The 24,144-nt window shown below is 35.3% G+C and overlaps 1 protein-coding gene across 11 annotated transcripts in view; it reads left to right on the top strand.

Moving 5' to 3' along the window:
• The window catches only part of CDH18 (cadherin 18), a 502,361-nt gene that overhangs the window by 467,201 nt on the left and 11,016 nt on the right, over nt 1-24,144 (top strand). For all 11 annotated transcript variants that reach the window (XM_050330958.1, XM_050330968.1, XM_050331011.1 and 8 more), the window contains 2 exons: nt 4,578-4,699; nt 13,374-13,491. In XM_050330958.1, the coding sequence (XP_050186915.1) occupies nt 4,578-4,699; nt 13,374-13,491 (240 nt within the window). The remainder of the gene's footprint in view (nt 1-4,577; nt 4,700-13,373; nt 13,492-24,144) is intronic.

Below are 24,144 nucleotides of genomic sequence, written 5' to 3'. Positions count from 1 at the left end.
GGGAAAACTATGATGAAGATATTCCTATATTGTCATCTGAAGATGGTGCTAGGCTATGGCTTTTTTTGGTTACCAAGGTGGGTCCCCAAGGAGGGGATAGATTTTGGGATCACATGACACTGTGAATCAGTAACTGAGTCTCAAAACAGACATTTCTCACCACAGAACCAGTGTATTTTGTGATACACTGATTATCAGGAGGTGGGTACCAACATCATCTATGAGCTGCAGAATTTTGCTTGCATTAAGGCAGAGGGATTTCTAGCTTGAGAACTATAAATGTTTTCAGTCTGCTGCAATGCTATAATCATTACTATTGCTCCTGTAGCTGCTGCTTCTATCACTACTAGCATAATCTAAGAGAAGTGAGCAGTGCCTTTAGGTTTGTGTTCATCAGTGAAAAGGTAAATTTTGCTACAAGAAAAAAATAAAAATATTTTCTAACCAACTACAGGTAACAATATTTAGAAGTACTTACTAGCTGAAGAAGCAGACTATAAAATTACACTTATTATTAGGTTCTGCATAATTTTCAACTTGCCAGAATATTTAGTTTATCACACCATCCTGAATTAATCCCAGTATTTTCTGAATATTGCCATAATCACTTATGTATTAGACATTATTTCATCACTTTAACTCTGCTTCAGTAGTATATTTTATCCTTCCTAGATCTGTGTTTATTATCCTAATCTGTTAAAACTAATCCTTATCAGAGAAGTGTGATGAGCTCTTTATAATTTTCTTTAAAAAGTAAGGGTATAGTTAGTTGGTAATTTCCTATGCATTGGTTTGCCTCATAAGGTCTTGAAAAGATGTCAAAATGGGGTTTATATACTGTAGTTAAATAGTTCATAACTGTTTAACTCTACAAATCTAGGAAAAAAAAAGAAACCAAAGTAAACCAAAAAAACACAATAACAAACAAAAAAAGAAAATTAAACAGACAAAAAGCAAATAAACAAAGCCACAAAAGACTTTTCATCTCAGGACTTCTGTCCTGAGAATCATTTAGGTAGAATTTATTTTCATAAAACCATGGTATTGACAAGGAAATATCGGACAGCAGTAGTTGTATTAAAAATGTTTTCTTCTTAAATAGGGATTTTAAAGTTGGTCCCGAAGAAACTAATAAAAGATTCAAGGTTTCAGACTGGCTGCTGATAGAGTCTTCTGTAAATTTATAGTGGACTCGCCAGTGGAGGATCTGATAATGAAATTAATTCACTTTACAGATATTTAGTATTCTGGGAAAAGTCTCAAGCATAAGAAAGCAACTATCTAGCATAGGTGAATCAGAGCAATGTTTCTGCTTCAGTTACACCTTAAAACAGGGAGCATTCACTTCGAAAAAGCTACTCTAGAGGCATAATGCTAATAGGACACGGAGTGTTTTATAATGTGCAGGCCTGAAATTTATGTCAACACTGATTATCTTAAAACTGGAAATCTGCCAAACTGCTGTAAGAAATTTGTCTAATTAACAAAAATGTACTATTAATAGGGCCAGTTATTAGAGTGATTTGGAGATCACAGGTGAGTTGTATACCCGAAAAAAATTGTAGTTTATATTGGTTCCCTAAACCAAAATGTAAAAGAAAAAGTAAAAAAGAAGAAAGCTTGTATATGCTTCAATTCATTCTCATTCTCTTCCCCCATTACAAACTGTTCTGTCATCTTTCATACAAATCTATGTTATATGCACAATCTTCCAGGCTGTTTTTGTAAGTGGTGTTAATACTGTCCCTATTAGCATTTTGTAGTGAGCAGGTTGTCAGTATGGAAATTTGCCTGCAAATGTCAGTGATCCCATGAGATAACTGCTTCCAGAGAGATACTAATAATACTTTGTGTATTAAGAACTCTTTCAAACTAGCGAGGTATTTATAAATTCTTTGTACTGAAAAGCAGCTGCAAAAGAAATAAAGGTAAACTTTCTGAATCTCCAGAAAATCTGTCTGTGAAAATACTGCAAATCTAACTGACTAGAATAAGACTGGTCTGGGTAGTAGTGACTGGTATAGAAAAGGACACTTTTAAGATGAGGCAAAAACAAAAACAAAAAAACTGAAACAAAAATATTTACCCTTTTTTCTCACACTGGACTAAAAAGTTTTCTTTCATAGCAACTATTCAAACATGCCAGACCTAAAGAACAGTCCTCTATCTCTGGTACCCTCTGCCCTGTGCTCTTCCTTCTTTTTTGCTCCCTTCATTTTAGATGTATTATGTCCCCTTATACCTTTGAAGATAGCACTGCTTTGAGCTGGAGACTGGACCAGTGACCTCCAGAAGTCCCTTTCAACTAAGATTTTTCAATGATCCTATGATTACCTGATAATCACAATGTTTTTTGGCTTCTGGCTAAAACTCCTTTGAGTTTTCTCTAGTATTAAAATCCTCAAATTCTTCATTATAGTTTTGAATATCCTCCAAAATGGATTTGTTCCTCTTTAACCCTTTACTGTGATCTCCACCTTTTATCTCCTTTCTATGCTTTTGTGTGCTCTTTCTTTATGTGCATTGTGTCCTTCCTTTCATTTATACCACTTTCTAATTCACATATCGCACAAATTACGTGTGACAACCTCCCCAACAAATAGTCAAAACCAAAGTTTCTTTTAGCCCTAGATACCTCGTTCTGTAATTATAATTACAGGATTTTTGTAATTGCATTGTTTGATAATGTTGACAAAGAAAGTTACCTAAATCATTTGTAAGCTATATTTAAGTGAGCAGTAAGAAATATTAAATCTCTACTGCTTATGCTGTTCTGCACAGCTTCTTGGCCTACCTCCAAGAAAGAAACAAACATCTTTTTGTGTTAATGATCATATTGCAAAGAGTCTCCTGGAGGAAATATAGATTCCTTCAGTAATAAGAGCAAAAGCAGATAAATGGTTCCCTTCTCCCAAATACTTAGTGGATAGCAAAGTGTCATTCTTTCTCTCCTTCACTTCCCATATCCTCAGCATTTTAACATTCCTTAAAGTTTTCCACTAAAGGTATTTTCTGGATAACAACAGAAACCCTCTGTCTTGTGTGAACACAATTGAGATAGCCCATTTTAGTCCCTTAGTTCACCTCTTACAAAGATATTCATAGGTTCAGGGTAAAGCTGAAAATAAGAATATTTAAGAAAAATTTCAGCAAGAAAATAGAATTTACAAGTCTATAAATGTCTTCTGAGTGTGTTCTAACTTCTAATACTAATGTTAGTGGGAATAGAGGTTCCTCTGTTATCTGTCAAGTTTTGTGTTGGCTTTTTTGATCTCCTTTCAATTCCCATTTTATGGGGACAATTGATTAAGTTCCAAAATGAAGTGAAATCATCAGGTGAACATAGACATATTAGTTCAAAAGAGAATGTGAGATATCTGAAGAGAACCTCTAAGCCCTAGACGCTTTGGCTAGTATACCACGTGAAAACAGAGAAGATAGAAATAGATCTCTCCATTTGACAAAAGAAACTTCAACATTCTCAAATATTTTTTCATTGCTAGCCTAGATCACTGATCACTTTGAAGCCAAGTATATGTCTAATCAATGCTTTCCAGAATTCTGAGCAGAGAACACTAAAGGTGTGACAAAAATAAGGCATTTTACAAATGACCCTCTTTGACAGAAACATGTTGTGGATTAATTACGATCAAAATAACCAAGACGATTAGACTACTAATGTTTTTCTCTCTTTTTTTTTTTTTTTTTTTGCCTTTGCTTCTCATGAACACTCACAGGGACATGAATTTTTTGTATGTCAGTGTGTGTGATACCCCATTTTATTGCATTTGAACAGTGACTTTGCTGTCTTCTACTCATAGTCTCATTTAACTGGTGAATGAAAGATGAAGTTTGTCATCTAATTGATTGATAATTATATGGACTTCAGAAGGTGTATATTAGTTAATTATAAAAAGTTTAAATGCATAATTCTTTCAATAAAATAAAATCACATTATTTAGAAGTAAGAACAAGGGTATTATGGATTGAAAAGAATTGTCGGGCTTTTTTTCCATTTTGGTATGGAAAGTGTATTCTCATTGAAAGGATTCTATTTATTGTGCTTTTTTGAGGGTGAAATTTTTCTGAGGGTGAACTCTCATGAAAGTACACATCATAGACTGAGACACTGGTTTCTTTCTGCAAAAAACAGACTCGGTAACTACTTTGAGAAACAGTATAACTTGTGAAAAATCAGAATTCAAGTTTGGGAGAGGCTTATGCATTCATATTTTATTATTATGTTTGTATTTTATTTTACCAACTCTTTAAGGAACTGTGAAAAAGAAAAAATGCTTTAACTTTTTTTGCATTAGATTTAATTCAATACTATGATGACACTTTCACTTTCATTGCAAAGCAACTGATCATAACTTGCATCTGACTCAAGTGACTTAGGACTCATACCATACTTCCTACTCTTTTTAATTACTATTTTTTCAAAAGTTAGTGAAGCACAGCGAACGTATTTTAATATGTTGCTACCTAAATTTCTGTAATAAACAACTTTTAAATTGAGGATGTCAAGGAATATTGAGTACTTCAAAGGGCTTAATACATCCTTGTGTGTTTTGCAGACAATCCTGAACTAGTGAGCCACGTTCCAGTTGGTATTAGAATCCTGGATGTCAATGACAATCCTCCAGAGCTTGCCAGAGATTATGATGTAGTCGTCTGTGAAAATGCAAAGCCTGGTCAGGTAACTCTCACAGTTATCTTTGTCCCAGTGATAAAGAACAATTACTTTGTTAATGTAACATGTCAGAAGTTTGATTTGGGGAACACATGTCATAATTCTTTTTGATTTCATTTTATCATTTCACATTTGATTCAACTTTTTAACTGTGATGAAGGATGGAGAAAATTTTTCTTGTTACTGCAAAAAGAATACCCAAACTCTCTTCTGTGAAAGCAAGTAAAACTTTAATCTTGTCAGGAAAGTGATAGAATTTGACAAGCCACTATCCTGAGCAAAGTGAATGAAGCAGATTTAACATTTCTCATCTAAATGCCAAATAGTAGCAAGGTTTCAAATAAAGCTCACTGAAATGGTTCACAAACATGGCTGGCACCCTAATTTTTTGAAGGTTGATTGTCCTTGTCTATGCAGGGTCATTATAGAAGAGATGTTGAATGAGTTTTTCACAACTATGAGCATGGGGAGGGTTCGAATGAGAGTAAATAGCTGAATCATATTCTAGCCACTGCTCCTGTGATCAATGCATTTCACTGCTCTCCAGGGTTTGACAATTTTACCAAGCGTCTTTGCTTTTCTGCATAGAGTGAGTTTTTACCCACCACACTATGCTAGTTTTGCATTATTGCACAGGTTGTATGTTTCAATTATGAGCTCATATCTTTCCTGAAGAATATATTACTAGTAATAACATTTTTTTCATCAAATCTTTAAAAGCAGTGTACATAAATGCATAGTGGCATATTTCTTAAATTTTAAAGCTTAGATCATAAAAATTATGTATTTCATCTGACTATTGCCTGATGAAAGTTATCTTCACTCTTACAATGTCCAAAAGCTGACACCTAAAGAGCAGTATAAGAACATGGCAAGCATGTGTGATACTTACCCAAGAACTTCCCTGGTCTCAGATCACTTGCAGATCATTTCCTGACTCAAATGTGGTTTCTGTGTTTTTAATAATCCTTTAATAACCATGGCATATGAATCTACCTAGCTTTTCCCACAGTCAGCATAACCTTTTGATATCTATTACCTTGTAATTTTACAGTTTAACTGGATGCTTCAATAAGACCTACCACCTCTTTTTTTTTTTTTTTTTTTTTTTTAATCTCCCTATGCTGTATTCAATTGATGTTTACCAGTTCTTGTGTTGAGGGAGACAGAGAAAATGCAATTGATCTGTATGTCTTATCACTGTGCTATGCATAAATCCCTAGCACATTGCCCCTTAGCCATCCCTTGTCCAGACTGAAGAGTCCTGCTTAACCGGGACAAGCCATAATAAATCCCTTTTAGACTTTTGATCATTCATCTTTTCTTCCTTTGAACTTTCTCCAATTCCTCTCTATTCACCTTGAGGGGGAATCAAGATTCAAGATGCCAGTATGCAGTAGTTTATAATTCTTATAATAGTTTATGCTTCATAGTATGTGATGATCTCTGCTCTTTAGTACTTTCGCAGCAATTTCTAAAAGTAGCTTTGCTTTTTAACCACTAGTAAGCACTGAATGCAAAAAATTGGCTGCCATAGCACCAATATTATTAAAAGTAATAGTCAGCTCAGAGATCATCATCATGTATATGAAGTTAAGACTTTATGTCTAAGTATAATTAATTTCACCTGTCTTTGACTGTGACTACTGAGTATTGGAAAGTCTTTAGTGTCAGCCCTTTCTTTTTTCTTCCTTGATTAATTCAGTATCACAAGTAGATTTAGTGGGCTGATATACATACTTCTGTAAGACATTTATTATTACGTTTACCAACAAATGGCCAAACATAAACAGGAAATTTCTGTGACTTTCTCTTCTTGTGGAATAGACAATTTACAGAAGAGAATCTATGTCTTTTGAGCAATTATATGCACAAGGACCTTCCCTGTTATTCAATAACTGCATAGCTTTCTTCAGTGCTGTTATTGAGACACCTCATTCAAAGCCCTGGAAAATCTAAGTCGATCTGTCTGTTAACTGAATATCTCCTATTAAATCCTTATAAAATAAAAATAGTGTTCTGAAAACCTCCAATAAAGCCAAATATAGAAGAATTAGAACCTGTAAAATATTGGGGGGGAAAAAAAAAAAAAGATAAAATCTCTTAAGCATTAATTGCAGTTTCTTTCAACTTATTATGGTATTTTTTAAATTTAACAATAAATATTAAATTGTTATAACCAATAATAAGCTTAAGCATGCAGTGAAGCTAGCTCAGAAATGCTATTTATGAGGGATGTTGTTGCTGGTAAGTGATGCACGAAAAGACACATTGAAAACTGCTCAGAGACAGTTTTGAGTCTTTAAGCAACAAAAGGTATTTATTAGAGAGCAACGTTGGGGGCTAGCCAACTTGCACTGGACAAAACTAGCCCAAAGTTATCAGTGTAAAGTCAGGTATTTATACAGTTTTGTGAGAGATTACATCATTTTTTACATGCATATTCATATTATTGCAACATTTCATTATCATATTCATAGCAGGTGGAACCTGGGCAGAGTCTGGGCGGAGTTGTCCTTTTGGGGTGCTGTTTCGGGGGTCGTTCCTGTTTCTTCATCTTCAAAGTCTTCCTCGCTTTGAACTTTTCAACTTTCTTAGTTGGCTGTCTTCCTGATGGTGAATTTTGCAAGATTTTGGATTCATGCCCTTATTTTGCCACTTATTCCATAAGGAACCCTTCCTTATGTCTATTTAGGTATGTGTGTTAGCATTTTTGGTGTTCTTTATTTCCCTGTGTTCTTTGTGTTAGTGTGTTAGCATTCTTTGGCCAGGTGTTATCTTCCACTAGCCTTGAATTTTGGTTCTTTTAGTTCTTTTACTCAGAGCATGTATTCTGAGTTAACTCCTTCAGGGCCCTGCTCTGTTTCATTTCCCCCATTTTCTTAGAACTTACGAATTCCTTCATCAAGTTCCATAGATCCAGGGTGTTGATATGTGTGTATTATTGCCCGAATTATTTGCATCCTCTTGACTATGACACTTAATCTGAATCACAGCCAGACATTAAGGATGGAGAGCAGAATTAGTGCTCCTGTTAAGATTAATATTGGATGCATTAGATAGTGAAACACTTGTGTTGCTGCAGGGGAGTACCCGGTAAAAATATTGCATCAATGGTGTTTTCCTTCATGTTCTACATCAGCTAAAATAGACTTTATGTTTTTGGAGTCATGCTTCAATTGCCAAAGCATGCACTGGGCCATTTGGTTCACCTTTTGAACTAGTCTCTCTATGTCAGGTTGCTTAAGCATTGCTTTAAGTAGACTAACATTCATGCCTGTTTGTAATTTAGGTACATTATGATATGGGTTGTAATTAACTTCAATTAATTGCTTAGTAGTTACAGGAACAACATTATTGTTAGTTTGATTTGTTCTGTCTCCTGCATCAATGTATTAGTATCTTTGTATCTTACCTGAATTTCGTCTCCTTTTTTCTCTTATTATGGTGTCTGTCTTTGGACTTTATTGCAGTCATGTTTCGTATAAGACTGGTTGTTATGCAAAACATAAATGACTAGAATCGGCTTGTTGTCGAAGAGTGACTCGACAATATGTGCATTAGACCATGGCTATTTTAGAACAGGGTTTTGGGATAGGGTTATACTTATCAAGAGTCCAAGAATCACCATGGGGGGGTCACCAGTCCATGGTATCGGGTTTCCTCAGGAGTCCTCTTAGCTATTCTCTGGGGTTTTCTTGACTTGGGAGTAGTGGATCCAGGTGGGTCGGTTTTTTTATCCAGATTGCAGTGAAGGTGGTCAGCAGCACTTGGAAAGGTCATTACCACGTTTCTTACAGGGGTTTTCCTAAAAGATTCTTAACGTACACTTGCAATTTACAGTTAGGCTGTTTGGGTTGGTGGTCTATTACCACTGTAGCATTTTTATCAAAATGTTTTCCTGCAACTATAACATGATCATATACGTACTGATTGCCTATTTGATCTACAGCTTGGCTGTTTACAATCTGCATTGCATAAAGCCTACCATACAAGATTTCAAATGGACTCAGTTTTTGTTTCGACCGAGACTTAACTCTTAGACTTATTAGAGTAATAGGTAAAGCTTGATACTATTGTAAATTGGTCTCCTGACATCAGCTTTTTTTATTACCTATTTCTGGGATGGTGTTACTCTTCAGGTGCAATGCATTATGGCCACTTGTGCTGGGAGTTGGACAGCTTCTAGCAACTGTAGAATATTTTCTGTATGTTTTACAGTTTTTCCTTGGGCAGTCAATAGTCCCCTTTCCTTTTAGATTGTTTCATAGGCATGTACAATGGAAAAGGCATATTTAGAATTGTCCATATGTTTATTTGTTTTCCTCTTGCTAATTCAAGGGCTCGGGTAAGAGTTATCAGTTCTGCTTTTACACTGAGGTTCTTGCAGGTAAAGGGTTTGATTCAATTATCTGTTCTGTTGTGGTTATCACACAACCAACCATTCATATTCTTTGTCTCACGAAACTGCTGCCATCTGAGAACCAGTTGTCTGCATCCGGGTATGGTTCTTCTTTGAGGTCTGGGCAACTGGAGTACACTACTTCAGTGGTCTCTAGACAGTCATGCTCAATTGGTTCTGCTGATATTCTCCCTTCTAGGAATGAAGCTGGCTTGACAACATTAGTCACTTGAATGGTTACATCATTTGATTCAGCCAGGATCACCTGGTATTTCAGGAATCGGGAAGGTGACAGCCAATGGCCACCTTTTTTGCTCCAGTACTGCTGATACAGCGTGGGACACTATCAGCCATTTTCTGGCCCATTGTAAACTTTCTGGCTTCTTCTATGTTCATGATTACTGTAGCTACTGCTTTTGGGCAGGTGGGCCATCCCTTGCTCACTTCATTCAGCTGTTTGGAGAAGTAAGCTACAGCTCCTTTATATGGTCCCAGTTGCTGAGCCAAGACTTCTAGGGCCATTCTCTGCCGTTCATGTGAGAACAGCTAAAATGGTTTTGTTACATTAGGTAAACCTGATGCTGGGGCCTTCATGAGTTCTTGTTTCAGCCTTTTGAAGACTTTGTCTGCCTCAGGAGTCCAGATTATGGCATTTTTGGTTGCTTCAATAAATCATATAAAGGTTTTTTGCAAGTATTCTATATTGGTATATTCACAAACGACACTAACCTATTATTCCCAGAAAAACTCGAAGCTAATGTTTATTATCAGTTTTAATTCTCCAATAGTAGTTTTACAAATGGTAACATATGAGAGAGATCTTTATGAGATACAATAGCAGTCACTCCCTATTTGGGTCAGCGTTGTATTTCTCTCTGAGCTACTGTTACAAGTGAGAATGACTCCATAGTTCTGTAACATGGTGGTTTAACAGCCGAGACTAATGTTACCAGGAGGGATTCTACAAGCAGTCCTTTAATGTCAAAGGCTGGACCAACTTTGTGTAGTATACTTAAAACTAAGAGGACATGATGTACTGACAGCTTTATTCCCCTTAGTAATTGTATTGTTGAGATGATAGACCAAGTATCTACAACAGATTCCAGGTAAAGCCTGGTAGATATCATATATTAAAGTCAATAAAACAGGTCTGATTTTATCTTAAATGACGTTCAGACTTGGAGAATACTGACTTTTAGACATATACTGATATTGTGAATGATTGTGAAATTTAGCCAATATAGGAAAATGACATTTTGCAGTCTTCCACAAAGGAAATCAATGTTAGATGGCAAGGAATGCCTCTACTATGTGTTTGTCGTGTGCATATTTTCTTGTTTATTGATGCAGTTCTAAAAAAGGATCTGAGGAAAATTTAGCACCTGCTCTCTGTCCTCTGTAATTAGGTCTCCTCAGTTCTTGGAATTCCCTTATCTTGCCAAGTCTTACCTTTAAAAAAAAGCATAACCTTTCAGTTTCATTCTATCAGTGCTGTCAACTGCAGCTAAGGTTATGTGTCTACATTTTTATTTTAATCAGCTTTGGTAAGGTGACTGTTAATGTTTGCTAATAGGTTATTAAGTAGTTGGCAAATTAAACAGAAAAGGTTTAACAGTACATTTCAGTGTCAAAAGGACACATATTTTGTTTCTTACCTCTGAGTGAATGTCTTGTAGATCTTTTTGAAAGAATGTGAACTTTCTTTTTAAAAACAACTCTCTAAAAATGTTCTGATCTGTCCTATTAAGCATAGTGTTTATATTCTACATGGAAAAGCATAATTTGTATAACATCTGGTGCTATATTTTTTCCATATATGGGTGAATTCTGTGGCCACGTGAATTTCTATGTGTGAAATTAGGGAATGTAGACAGTATATTTTGAGTTATAAAGTTAGTCTTAAACCCAAATAATTTTTGAACTAGTCCTGTGGCACTGAAGCCTCGATTAAATGTATTTCTTTTGCATGCTTTTGATGCAAGATTCTCTAAAATGTCACTGAACGTTTTATGTAGGAGAGGGCACACCACAAAATTTATCTACTAGACTGTCTAATAAAAGCTGAATGTGCACAGCAAATTGACTTATATTTCTCTGATTAACAGCTTTGAGGATTTTAAAATAATATTTCGTAAATTAATATATTTTATGGTCTTATCTGAAGTTTTTACAGCTCAAATGACATTTAACAGTTTTTTTACTATTTGAATAATAACAGAAATTGATTCTTTTGAACATATTCTTAAATCACCCCTTTTTTTCTTCCATTTCCTTGTTGTAGCTCATACCATTTCAAAATGATGAACTAAATATATCTAGCTAAGAAAATCTTTTATCTCTGTTTTTGAATGGTAGCTTCACTAACAGTTTTGCCCCTTTGCAAAACTCAGTAGTGAACAATTAGCTTTTGCCAAACTTTTTAACGAATATTGCCATGACTTTAGTAAACTGCGCAATTATAGGTATTGCGAATTGTTTAAGATTGATCTTACTCTGCTACACTTCAGCAAAAAAGTATTATGAAAAACTCTTAAAGTATTCTTGGCAACCATCCTAAATATTATTGTCTCAAGTGTGTGTTGTCAATAAAATGTACTTTATTGTATATAGTAAGTAGAATAAACATTATATCCTATTGAGTGGTCATGGTTTAACCCCAACTGGCATCTCAGCCACACGCAGCTGCTCACCTACTCCCCTACAGTGGGATGAGGGAGAGAATTGGGAAAGTAAAAGTGAGAGAACTCATGGGTTGAGATGAAGATAGTTTATTGGTAAAGCAAAAGCTACATGTGCAAGGAAACAAAACAGGGAATTAATTCACCACTTCCCATGGACAGGCAGGTGTTTGGCCATCACCAGGAGGGCAGGGCACTATCACACATCACAACAGTGACTTAGGAAGACAAACACTATCACTCCAAACATCCCCCCACCTTCCTTCTTCTTCCCCCAGCTTTATATGTGAGCCTAACACCACATGGTCTTGAATATCCTTTGGATCAGTTGGGGTCAGCTGTCCTCGCTCTGTCCCCTCACAACTTCTGCACTCCCAATCCTCTTGCAAGCGGGGTGATACAAAGAGCAGAAAAGCCCTTGACACTGTCTAAGCACTGCTCAGCAATATCAAAACTATTCTGCGACCAAACTGTTTCCAGCATAAATCAAACCCACAGCCCCATACTGGTTACTGTGAAGAAAATTGACTCTGCCCCAGCGCAAATCGACACACGGCTTCAAAATGTATTTGTTTTGCTGCTCTTATGTGAGAAAGAAAGTAGGGAGGTAGGGAACGGTGTGCTGTCTTTCAGTTTTGAAACTGTTCAAACCACTTGAGCCTGCAACGTTTATGCTTTAGGTTCAGTCCAGACAGACTAAAGCTGAACTCTGAACAGAAAAATTCCTATGAAAAGAACACTTTCCCTCCCCCTTTTACATTTCCTTCAGGATATCTGTCAGCTCTGTGCAGCAGTTTTTGTGGGCTTCACTGCCTATATCACAAGAACAACCTTTATTGGATTCCACTTTAGCACTTGAGTTTCAAGATCCAGCATGAAAATTAAAGCAGAAGTAGAAATGCTGTTTGGTCCCACATTCCAAAACCTTGAATCAATTTTAGTTGAAAGTAAATATTAAAAACCACCATGGCTTTTGAAGGCAAAGCCCTACCTTTCAAAAGTACCTCTCTCATATGTCGTTGCTAGATCTAGTTCTGGTCCTTTTTGGGCAAACCAAACTAAACCCTGGAGTGGCTGTTGTTCTTCCTGTTCTGTTCTCTGGCAATTTAAACTGACTCTTGAAAGGAATTTTAAACAGATAGATATTTACCTACCACTATATACCTGCCATTTTAGATAATTATTTTTCCTAACCAATACTGACATGCATCTAATTATTATGATGGCAGGCAGAGGATGCTTCACATAGACCTCCTGGTTCAGCCTGCCTTTTGGTTCCATAAAAGCTAATCTTTAGCTGAAGACATAATTCACAAAGTTATCAAGATGCAGTGCCGATGGTGATAGCCTCTGTACCAGGTCCTGAGCATATCAAAGCATCAAAAAGTATAGATCCTTTAGATGTTTTTATATAACTGTGAAGTGTGGTTTCTAAAATATTTCATGCTAGAGAAATCAAGCTAATGACCCAGTTGTTTCATCTGTTGAATTTAGCAACAGCCAAGTAGAAAACTAAAAAAAGGTAAGCTTGAGCATGAGGTCAGGCACCATATGGGTCAAGTTAATGTTTCAACACATTCACTGTTAATTTTTGTTTCAGGTAATTCAGACTATCAGTGCAACTGACAAAGATAACTCTGCAAATGGAGCAAGATTCCATTTTTCTCTTGATGAAGGGCTTTCTTTGAATCCCAACTTTACTCTAAGGAACAATGAAGGTAAATCAAACATATAAATCTCAAAGAAATGGATCTCTGTACAGTCTGAGTTGTCTGAACTGAAGAGAACAATTTCCATGTGTTTCTTGACAGAAAGGGTAAACTGTAGTATGTCATCACTTGTAGCATATCAAGGGCATGCATATACAACATAGTGCAAACTACAAATAAACAGATATTGCATTTTATTTTATATTCCACTTAATTTTAACATTTATCCTTCATACATTCAGGAATGTTTTTTAAAAGTGGATAAATGAAAAAGATGTTGGCAATTTAGCCTATTTCTAGGTGAAGTAGGGTACTGGGTACTGTCAAGTTTATTGCCAATTATTGCTTAGAGGAGAATATAAAAATTTAAGGGGCATAAAAATTGGAATTCATGCTTACTTTTACAGATAGGACATCAAGAGTATGTCCTTCGGTGCTTCCTGGATGATAGTCTATTGCTTCATGCCTTTCCTAACAAAGTATGCCTGAAAATTACAATCAGAAATTCGTATCACATAGGCCCAGAAGGAAAATGGTTTTCAGAATAACCAAACCAAGTGCTTCCGAACATTTCTTGAATCCAAGAAACCACCCAATCTTTTCAAAACCCAAACCTAAATTAGACTTAGTTTTGGTTGAGTATTGCATTTTGCAATCTGATGGAAATAAGATTAAACCTTAAATGTTTTTCTGAGTTCTCCTCTTGAGCTTTTGTGTGTGTGTGTGTATCGTGTGGTTTTATTTTTATACCTGTTTGTATGTAGGAAGTGTGGGGAATTTGGCTTTATTTTACAATTATATATTTGTAGTGCTGTGGAACACCTTCTGATCTTACAGATCACCAGACATCTCTGATGAAAAGCATTAACTCTGTCATAGGTACATATGGTAGTTACAGTGATATTGAAACTATTTTTTAGAGACATTTTTATCTGTAAAATCTTTCAGGGAAGGAGACTATAATTTTCCTAAAGAATCTGTTCCAACATTTCACTATATTTACAGTAGAAGGATAATATTAAGTCATGCTATTTGTTCGGACTAGATTAGTGTATTTCATATTCTAGTTCCAAAAGAGATCAGTAAAATATATATCAATCCTATCAAAAACTATAAAATTTGAAGGACTAATTAATATATTAAAAATATTCTTTAGGTGAAACACCAGACTTTTCCCAGATTAGCATGTCAATCCCACTCAGATTGTGATGGAACATTATAGCAAAAGCCAGACAGTTGCTCCTGAAATAAAAGAGGTGTCCTGTTATGCATTTTTGTATTTTGTTGAAATTTCGAATAAAGTCATAGAGTATTGGACTGTGATCTCATGTGGAAGATCATGGCCATGTTCATTTCAGTACAAGATACTTACATCAAGATGTGCTTTTGAATAACTGTATTAAAATTGTGGTTCATGATGAAGTTGACATTTTATGGTTTTGAACATATTTTATTCTGGATCTGTATTGTATGTGTTTATTACTACATAAGTTATGACAAAGATTTATAAGAGGGTGAGAACTTTTAGTAAATCTTTGATGCAACAATGTCATGCTTTGGAAAGAAGTATGCACTAGTAAGCACTTACTGCTTTCTTATTACTTCCCCAAGAACAGTGATGCAGAAAGCAGTGTTTGGTCTATTCTAAATTGGATTTGACAGGGGAAAGTAGCTGAAGGAACTGAAAAAGGTGTCCTTTGATGGTAAAGGCCTATTGTGCATTATGTTTTTATTTCACCTAAGGACTAGAAAATTATACGCTTCCTATAACAACTTTCATAAAACTTCTCACACATACAGACTCCAAAAACATAACTTTCAAATTGCCCTTATAATTAACACAATGACAGTTTAACTAAAGTAATAACAAGAAATTTATCTTAAAAACAAATGCATTGCTACTATTTTGCTTGGCACATGACCCTTTGAATGTACTGTAAACAGTGCCTTTCAATGGAATCTTTTCTTTGTGATACATTCTATACATAAAATATCACTGAAACACTTATGAAGTGCATTCACAGTATGGAGTTATCTAGCATTTACAATTTTCATATTTATCACCTATTCCCATTCAGAAATGGAATTTCTATTGCGTTCTTTTCTAGGAAATAGCTGAGAGAAGGTGGTCAGAAAGGGCCTTCCTTATCTCTGTGACAAGTCTGCACTTCTGAAAACTCGTTTTTGAGCAGCAGCTGTTAAAAATAATCAGACTGCTCTTACAAGACAGCTGCTATTTTTACCTCTGGATTTAATAACTCTATAAAGACTGGCATTCATCGAGAGTTTTATTTATTTGTTTGCTATATTAAGTCTTTAACGGAAGAAACTACAGAGATTGCCTTAAGAGAGTTTTCAGTAATGTTTTGCAGAATGATAAGAAATAAATTCTGACGTCGCATTGAAAGTGGTAGTCAGAACTATCTGTCACTACAAAATTATATTCCTCTTGCAGTCATCTTTGAATCCAGTCATCTTCTCCTTTTATTTCTTCAGAATAAAGATTTCACTTCATAAAAATCTCAGTAGACATTTTCTTCCCTTGTTTTCATAAACCAAAACAAGAGTTTTTGTCTATAAGTCCAAATAGACTTTTGCATGAATGTTACCCTACTCCATTATTATCAGTAGGCTCTACAGCAGTGCCTTGGATTTTCAAACGTTAATGCTTTTATCTATGCACTTTGACTGAAATCTAGGGCTTGCTTTTTCCTATCTACCTGTATAAACTACAGCAATATACATTCTCAGCATGTGTATGATTCAGGTCAACAATATTCTATGGCTTCAGCAGGCAAAATAAGTATTAAAGCCTCAGCCTAGATAATTGACCACATGAGCAGTTAAACTTTTATCTCACATGCCTGAACCTGTGCTTTTTCTAAATAAAAATCTCCACAATGCTAAATCTCCACTCTTTGAATATTCACCCTTATAATGCAGAGCTTAAAACCCTCAGGGAAATATAAGGCAGGACACAGTCACAGGACTATACCAGATATGCAGTCCAGCAGAACTTTAGAGTTGCCTGAATCACCTTCTGGATTCTGTTTGTGTTACAACTTTCATTTTAAAGAAAAAAATGGAAAAGACAGCTTATGATACTTTTCCCCAGCTGGATTCTTAAGGTACACGAAATTCTTTGTTGCTATTTGAGTTTTATTACATACTGAAAAAGTACTGTTCAGAGAGAGTAGAGGCTTAAGAGTATGAACTAGAGGGCAGAGAACAAATTTATGCAGTATCTGTACTCATGTAAGGAAGACAGAACAAGAACTGAAATAGAATTGCTTTGCTATACAAAGTAAATGCATTAAGTTGTAATAATTTCCTGCAATTTTAGAGAGCCAACCCAGGGAAGATGCCTTTATATTTGTCTGGGAGTTGTACTTATGAAGATCTTATAATGAAAACAGGGTTGTTTCCAATTTATTCTGCTCAGAAAAATGTTGCAATTTCTATCATAACATGGTGCGAAGTACTTTCTGGGTTGTGCTTTTATTTTGTAGATCAGATGCTACATAACTCATTTCATTGTTGTCTGTGTTCTCCTCTTTTTGTTTTTAGGATGTTGTCACTGATAATATTTTAGTCTTTTCTTCATTTGTTTGTAGTGTCTCAAATTTACACTTTTTGCCTAATAAGAAATATATGATTTTGCATATCCCATTAAAAACTTCCCAGGGCAATATGGGGGTAAAATCATTTTCTGTTAGGGAATCAGAAAAAAGATGAAAGTTTTCCCCAATAGAGCTGTGTCTATGTACTGAATTTTAAAATTGTACTTTTTTTTTTTTATTTTTACTCTGAAAGAATCAAAGTATTTTTCCAATTGCTTAAAGAAGGGTGGATATATTTGTCAAAATTTGTTAGTTTGATGGAAAATGCATGTGAACATGTCATTATTATAATATTCCAAACCATTAATACATAAACGTGCATTTACATAATATCTCTCTTCTCTGAGTTTAAAAAAAAAAAAATCATTCTTTCTTTCTGCCTAATTTGTTATGTCTTAGAGGCCTCTTTCAGAAGTTGCATAACACTTTATAGGAGCTGAAAAAAATATTGAGCCCTCAGAGATTAGTTCACTTAGAACATTTAAGAATCTTATGCACTGTAAAGCACTGTTTTGCTGGTGCTATTTTTTATCACAAGATATGCAGCCTACTATGGATGCTCCAATGGGTATTGTAAATTTCCTGGACAATAAGGGTTTACACAGACACTGGGCACATTTACCCAAAAGTACCAATAGGATTTATGCATTCTCTTACTGTAATAAATTGAGACTACTCACTTCTGATAACAGACTAAGTTTACCTTACTTTCAAGGAAGAACAACTCTCTAGAGGATGCTTAGCATTTTTGTTCATTTCCTTTTTTTTTTCTTCAGGACAAAAATTTCATATCACAAAATTATTTGCAATTCATTTTTCCCTTCTACCCTCTTATCGCAAAGATCTGACCTTATTACCTAGTAGTGGAGAATATTCTTGAACTGGAATAAAGGTATGCCAGTTTTCTGATACTGTCACTTTAGAGATTCCTTTTCTGTAATGTTATATCAGAAGATATGTTAATATCCACAGAAGCAGAGTTGTGATTTTCTGTAAAATCTGGAGCACAATGAGTTCAATGGCATCTGTATAAAAGGAAATTTGTAATATGTTCATCCACTCATGCTTGTGATACATATTAACCTTTTTCCCTGTGTCACGGATTAAAAAAAAAAAAAAAAAAGTTAAATTTTACTCCTCACTGCTGTTATTTAGAAAGAGAGCAAGGTCCAGAGGGTAACTGATCCCATCCCAGTGTGAATTTCCTTATATAACCTTCTGTTTATCTCTCTACCCTTCTTATTTCCTACCATTATTACACAATACATCTGTAGCAGGCCAGTGAATTGACTTTAGGTCTTTAAAGTTGCAAATAAACATGCCAGATACCAGATCATGTTTTAGTTGTTTTAGAACATCTGATGTGACATTTAAAAAGGTCAGGTTGAAACCACCACTTTGCAATCCAACATGAGGGGGAAACAGCTACATAATTCCTGCCCTCATTGACATCAAAGTGGAGTGCTTGGTCTGGTTCTGTGGTATTGCAAGTTACTACTGACCCTCCATGAAATATCATCCTGTAAAGAAAGCTGTAACGAGAAAAATGATATCTGAGAAAGTGCAATGTTAGCATTACACATGGTGACTGTAAGTAAATCCTCAAAAGTGCTATTACTGTAAATGGATTTAATATCTGAATAGGTATCATCACAGAATCAACATATGAAAGTTAAAAAGGAATTCTGCCTTGAGTACAATGGACAGAAAGTCAGGACTAGCTAGTGCAGAGGGAGACATTTTACTTCTTCTGGCATTCGAACATCTTTGATGATTTTTTAGTTTAAAAAAGTTTGATCACATAGGAAAGTTAGTGCATAATGTGTAGGTTCTTCTTGCATTTATTTTCAGGGCTGCAATCTGTTGGTGTTTCACAAACCAATCATAAGCAAATAACTGTATTTCAGTCCCTAAAAGTCTTCTATGTTGCTTTTCATTTTTGCTACCCACTGAGCAGAAATACCCACCGAAAAACCAATAACTTTTTGCCACTGGCAATAGCTTTGAAGCCGGCACAAAAGAAAAAATATTTACAAGAGTTATCAGTAGAGAAATGAAACAGAAATGGCTATCAAGATAGTCCACATAAACAAATTAACTGCTGTAACTTTGGAAATGTAAGAAATGCAAATCATTCCAATATATTTTCTTTGAGTTTAATTAGTTTATGACTTCTTAGAAAATTTATAGTAGTTGGACTGCTGATATAAGCAGAACTGAAAATTGAAACATGCCTTAAGATATAAACAGGATTTTGCTCTATTTTTTTTTACTTCCATTTCTCTTGTCTCTGCTTGTAATGTATAATATGTCAAAGGAATTCTCAAATATTGAATAATAAATGAACATCCTCTGAAGTGCTCCAGTAGTCACTTTCTATGGTGTTATCATTGCATCTCTGCTTCCTTGATTTTCCTATGCCCTCCTTTCTTTTCTTAGTTCAGACGCTCAGTGTAAAAAGGTGGAGATGGTGGAAAAAGACTGTGATAACAGCCTTGTATGCAAAGTACAGTCTGGCTTGGTAAACCACTACATCTTCAGAGTGTGAAGAGCTTCTACATTAGAGTCATGCAGAATATTTCATGTGTAACCTCAAATTCACTTGAGGAAAATCTTTAGTTCTAGTTGTCATAATTGCAAAGAACAGCCCAAATATGAAAGTTTAGAACATTAGAAAGTTTAGATCATTACATGGTGCAATGAGCAACACAAGTAATCAGATAAATATTTCTTTCCTTATATTGGAGTTGTTAATTTTCTTCAGATGTCAGTCCTTCCATCTCCAGTGAGTCCTGGTTCTTAAGATACTCCTCAGAGGTGAAGTTCACTGTTTAAATCTAATGAGACAAAAAGGTCTATTTCCAGGCCTGGAAGAATCAGATCTCTAGCTCCATCATCTTAGTGCTATTGCTGCTATCCTGTACCCTTGTCTTCCCTGTCTATCTGTTGTATCTCTTTTCAGATATCAAAGAAATTTCTCAATACATAACCTCTCAACTACCTTTCAAAGGACTGCTGCTGATATAACTTTTTTGTCCCACCTCAGTAAACTCTTTCTTCGGTCATCAGTGTCTGTCTTTGTACTTGGCTTCCTGTAGGTTTTACAGATTGCGAGATTTTTTTGTTCCTTGCTGTGATCCTCCTCTTAAAAGTTGCTGTCTTTCTAGCTCCTCTCTCAGTGTGTTCCTACAATGGTTTTTGATAAGAAATGAAAACAATTAAAATTTGAAACTTTAAAACATCAGAATAGTTGTCAGGATGTAGTCAATACTTAAGTTTGGCTAAACTTTATTAATTCATTTTGTTGGCATACCTTTACATATGATTGTCCTCAATAATAACACTTGGCCTTGTATCTCCTCTGGAGCCTGTGTAGAATCCAATGGAGCCCAGATTTCATTATCATGGGGTTTTTCTCTTTTTACTGTATGAAATAATGTGAAAGTTGTATTGCAGCCTAACAGCATAGTGTTATCATGTCACAAGAGAAATGGACGTGCCACAGTGCGTTGTGGTGTGTGTAGCATGCACCGATTTAAGGTTGCTTAAGGATCCACAGGCTGTTTGAATAATGTTGAGGCACATTATTGAGTGAAAAGTGGGAGGAAACAAACCTGGTGCACTCTTGTCCATACTGCCTGCTGAAAAGGGTTCCTGGTGTATGATAATAACAGTGACTGTGGTTGGGTGTCCTAGTTGGCCCAGATCAACAAAATACCAGGGAGAGCACTAAAATTCATCAGTGTGAACAGTCTTGTTTTGTTTAACAACCAGCAACTGCAGGAGATAAAAAGGGAAGTTGTTATAGAAGAGCTCAGCTAATAATCTGTAATAACTTGCATTACAAGAAAGGGAAGCATTTATAAATTAGATTCTGAAAAACTACAAAATCGGTGGATTTTTTCCTGCATATGGAGGATGTGACGATATGAATCTTTTTTTCTAATGTAGAAAGGCAGAATCAGCATTCATAACCTTATATATATCCTGCAAACATTAACTTCTTTTTATGCAAAATATGTGTTAGTTTGAAATTCTCAACTAATCACAGATATGTGAGTTTATTTCTGCTCTTGGACTGTATCTAGAGCTCAATCTACCACTGCTTGGACAGCTGAAAAGCATAGAAGGTGGAGGTCATTTTATGGTCTGTGGTGGTCTTCCTCTTTGAAACAGATTTTATCTGTGTCCTCCATCAGTATTAGGGAAGTTAGGGCTTACAATCTAGCTAGAATAAGAAAAAGTGGAGTGAATAGATAAGATATTATAAAAGAAAAAAACAAACAAAACATTTTTTTTATGCAACACTGTATATGAGAAAGATAAAACAATTGCTTACTTTACCTGCTGATTTTATCCATATGCGTGTTGAAAAATTAAAAGACACTTAGGCAACCTACCTCTTTATAGTCTGTGTTCCATAAGATTATTTGTTTGCTCTAGAAGTATTTTAAAATATATCCCTGAGATTGTATGTCGCAGTTTTGCAGTTGGGGAAGGGACCTGACCTGCGACAGGGGTTCTTGGCTAGCTTTTAGATGTTAGGAGAAAGCTAGAGGTGGGATCCGGAAGGATAGGTTCAAGCTGTGACACAGCCCCAAGAAGAGACACACAACACAGATCTTAACACCTTCACAGCCAAGGCTGATCTAACTTCATTAACACAAAATGGTGGGTTTTATAGGGAAGGGTAAGGAAGGATCTGGAACCTGGGCGGAGATGGGGCGGAGCATGCAAATCCACTAACAGAGATTGGGTAAAGGCATATGAATAAACATTGGGAGGTAGGAACGAGGGAGGAGATAACTGGGGAGAATATGATTGGTCAGTACCACTTGGTAGGCTGACCAATGGAACACTGTCTCTATGCCTGCTAGACTTCAAGTCCATGAAAGGAAAATAGGAAAGTCAACCTCGTAATAGGTTTTATGATTTCAGCAGAGCTACCATGACAAAGTCCTCAAACATTGGTGTCATCACAAGCAGTGGTGTTGGCAAGGTTGTTTTTCCACTCTTCAAACATTTCCCTGATTCTTCCATAATGCATATGCCATTTCCATTTCCTCGTGGTCTTTCTCACCTCCAACAATTGTTCATGTGTAGTACTTAATTAAATGTAGAAGACCATACACGTATTAAAAGTGAGCTGGTCAAAATTTGAGAAATAAAGCTTGGTACTTTTCATATATCTTAGCATTAGTCTGGTAGAGTCTAGCAAGATCTTCATGGGTGAAGATGGCTTTATAGTGGCTATAATTATGGCTATATTTATATATGTATATATGTATATATATAATATGGCTATAATTATGGCTTTAAGGCCCCATCTCATTCTCTTATAGGTACAAGAATTTTCTTTATACAATAAATGCATTTTGAATTTCTGTGATACCAGGCTTCATTTCTTCAATCAATTAACTCAATTATAATACTAAACACTTTGCTCCCTAGTCTAGTTGCAGAATAATGTGGAAATAATTTATTTCTTAACAGTAAGACAATGAAAAAAACATCATTAATGAGAATACCACAGTATACTTCTACAAGATTTCACCAGGCCAGATTAAACAATATGGAGAAAAGCCAAAGTTTAACACAGTTTTCATAAAAATGAAAGAATAATTCTGCATGTCATATACTATATGTATATAGGAATCATTTCTACAACCCTATATTAAAAAAAAAAAAAACCAACAAAAAACACAACTGATTTACTGTCCATCTTTTAATCAGCTCTGTGTTGGGGTCCTTCAGGTTATTGAAAACCCATTTTCTATTTTGAGGGAAGGGTGTTTGCGTACTAATAACTTTGTAAGTGCATGTTTTATCATAGGTATTTTTTAACCTCTGTGGAAATAACTTTTCCACAACGTTATGATCTTACACAGTGTCGGATTTTTTCAGATTAAAATATTATCTGTTCATCTAATTCTGGCTTCAGTAAGGTTTTGTAAATGAAATTAATATAAGCAGTATAATAAGAGGCTGGTGTCATCAGTCATCAAAAGTATACCTTGCTATGAACATGTAGAATAGGGCTTCAGGGCCTACAGCTACTAACTAACTAACTAACTAGCTAACTAACTAATTAACTGACTAACTAACTAACTAAAAGATCAACACTTAATGAGTTTATCACAAACTCACCATGTTGGATATTTTCAAGAAGATGGGGGTGTATGGGTGGTGTTCCTGTGGAGAAGTAAAGAACTTTAGCATTCAGTTCTTGGCCTGGCAGTAAGGGTATCGCTTCCCAGCTCATAAATATATTTCTTGTGTGAAACCTTTTACCAAATATATTACTTTATGACATTATGTGGGGTTATACTAGCACTTTTTCTCAGTACCACTGTCAGACGATACGCAAAATAAAATGTTGGCAGAAGTGGGTTAAAATGCTTTAAAATTTTGCACAGAGCTTGATAGAAGGTGTGGCATGAAGAGTAGTCATCTGAAAAAGAGTGTTTATCCAGTTAAAACAAAAGTGTTTAACTCCTCCATTCAAATATGCATGCATCTGTCAGATGGGCTAAAATATGCCACACTAATTGTATTGTTGTGCTAAATTTTCACGAAGCAACACAGATTTCATTTTTCCCTAGATTATATAAATCCATTCAATGTTGTAGCTACAGTGGCAAAGAAAAAGATGAAAACATCTTGTTTGTTTATAATAGGGAGAGAAACCTGGCAAATGTCTTTTTGTACTTTTGCTAAAAAATTCCAAGCTCATAGTCCCACAATTTGGAAATCATGGACAAGCAGTATGAGAGGAAAGCTCTTTTAGTCTAATCTCTCTTTCAATTTATCAGTCCTTATCTCTCTCTCTCTCCATAACTTCTCACGTCTCTGGTCTTTACTGTCTCCAATTTTGCTTGATTTGTCTTGTACTTTTATTGAAGAGCTGGTACTTTTAAAATGGTGGCAATAAATTGAAAATAATTTTTACGCATATCAATGTATTATTTTAGCATTTCTTCTTCCACATTTTCTTTATGCCCCTTAATTTCTTGGACTCAAAGGGATTTGCGCAGCAACTTCC

Source organism: Myiozetetes cayanensis, unplaced genomic scaffold (genome assembly GCF_022539395.1).
Source record: "Myiozetetes cayanensis isolate MyiCay16 unplaced genomic scaffold, myiCay2020 scf1, whole genome shotgun sequence".
In the NCBI taxonomy this organism is placed as follows: Eukaryota; Metazoa; Chordata; class Aves; order Passeriformes; family Tyrannidae; genus Myiozetetes; species Myiozetetes cayanensis.
Note: the sequence above shows the minus strand (reverse complement) of the source record. Positions and strands in the feature narration are given on the sequence as shown.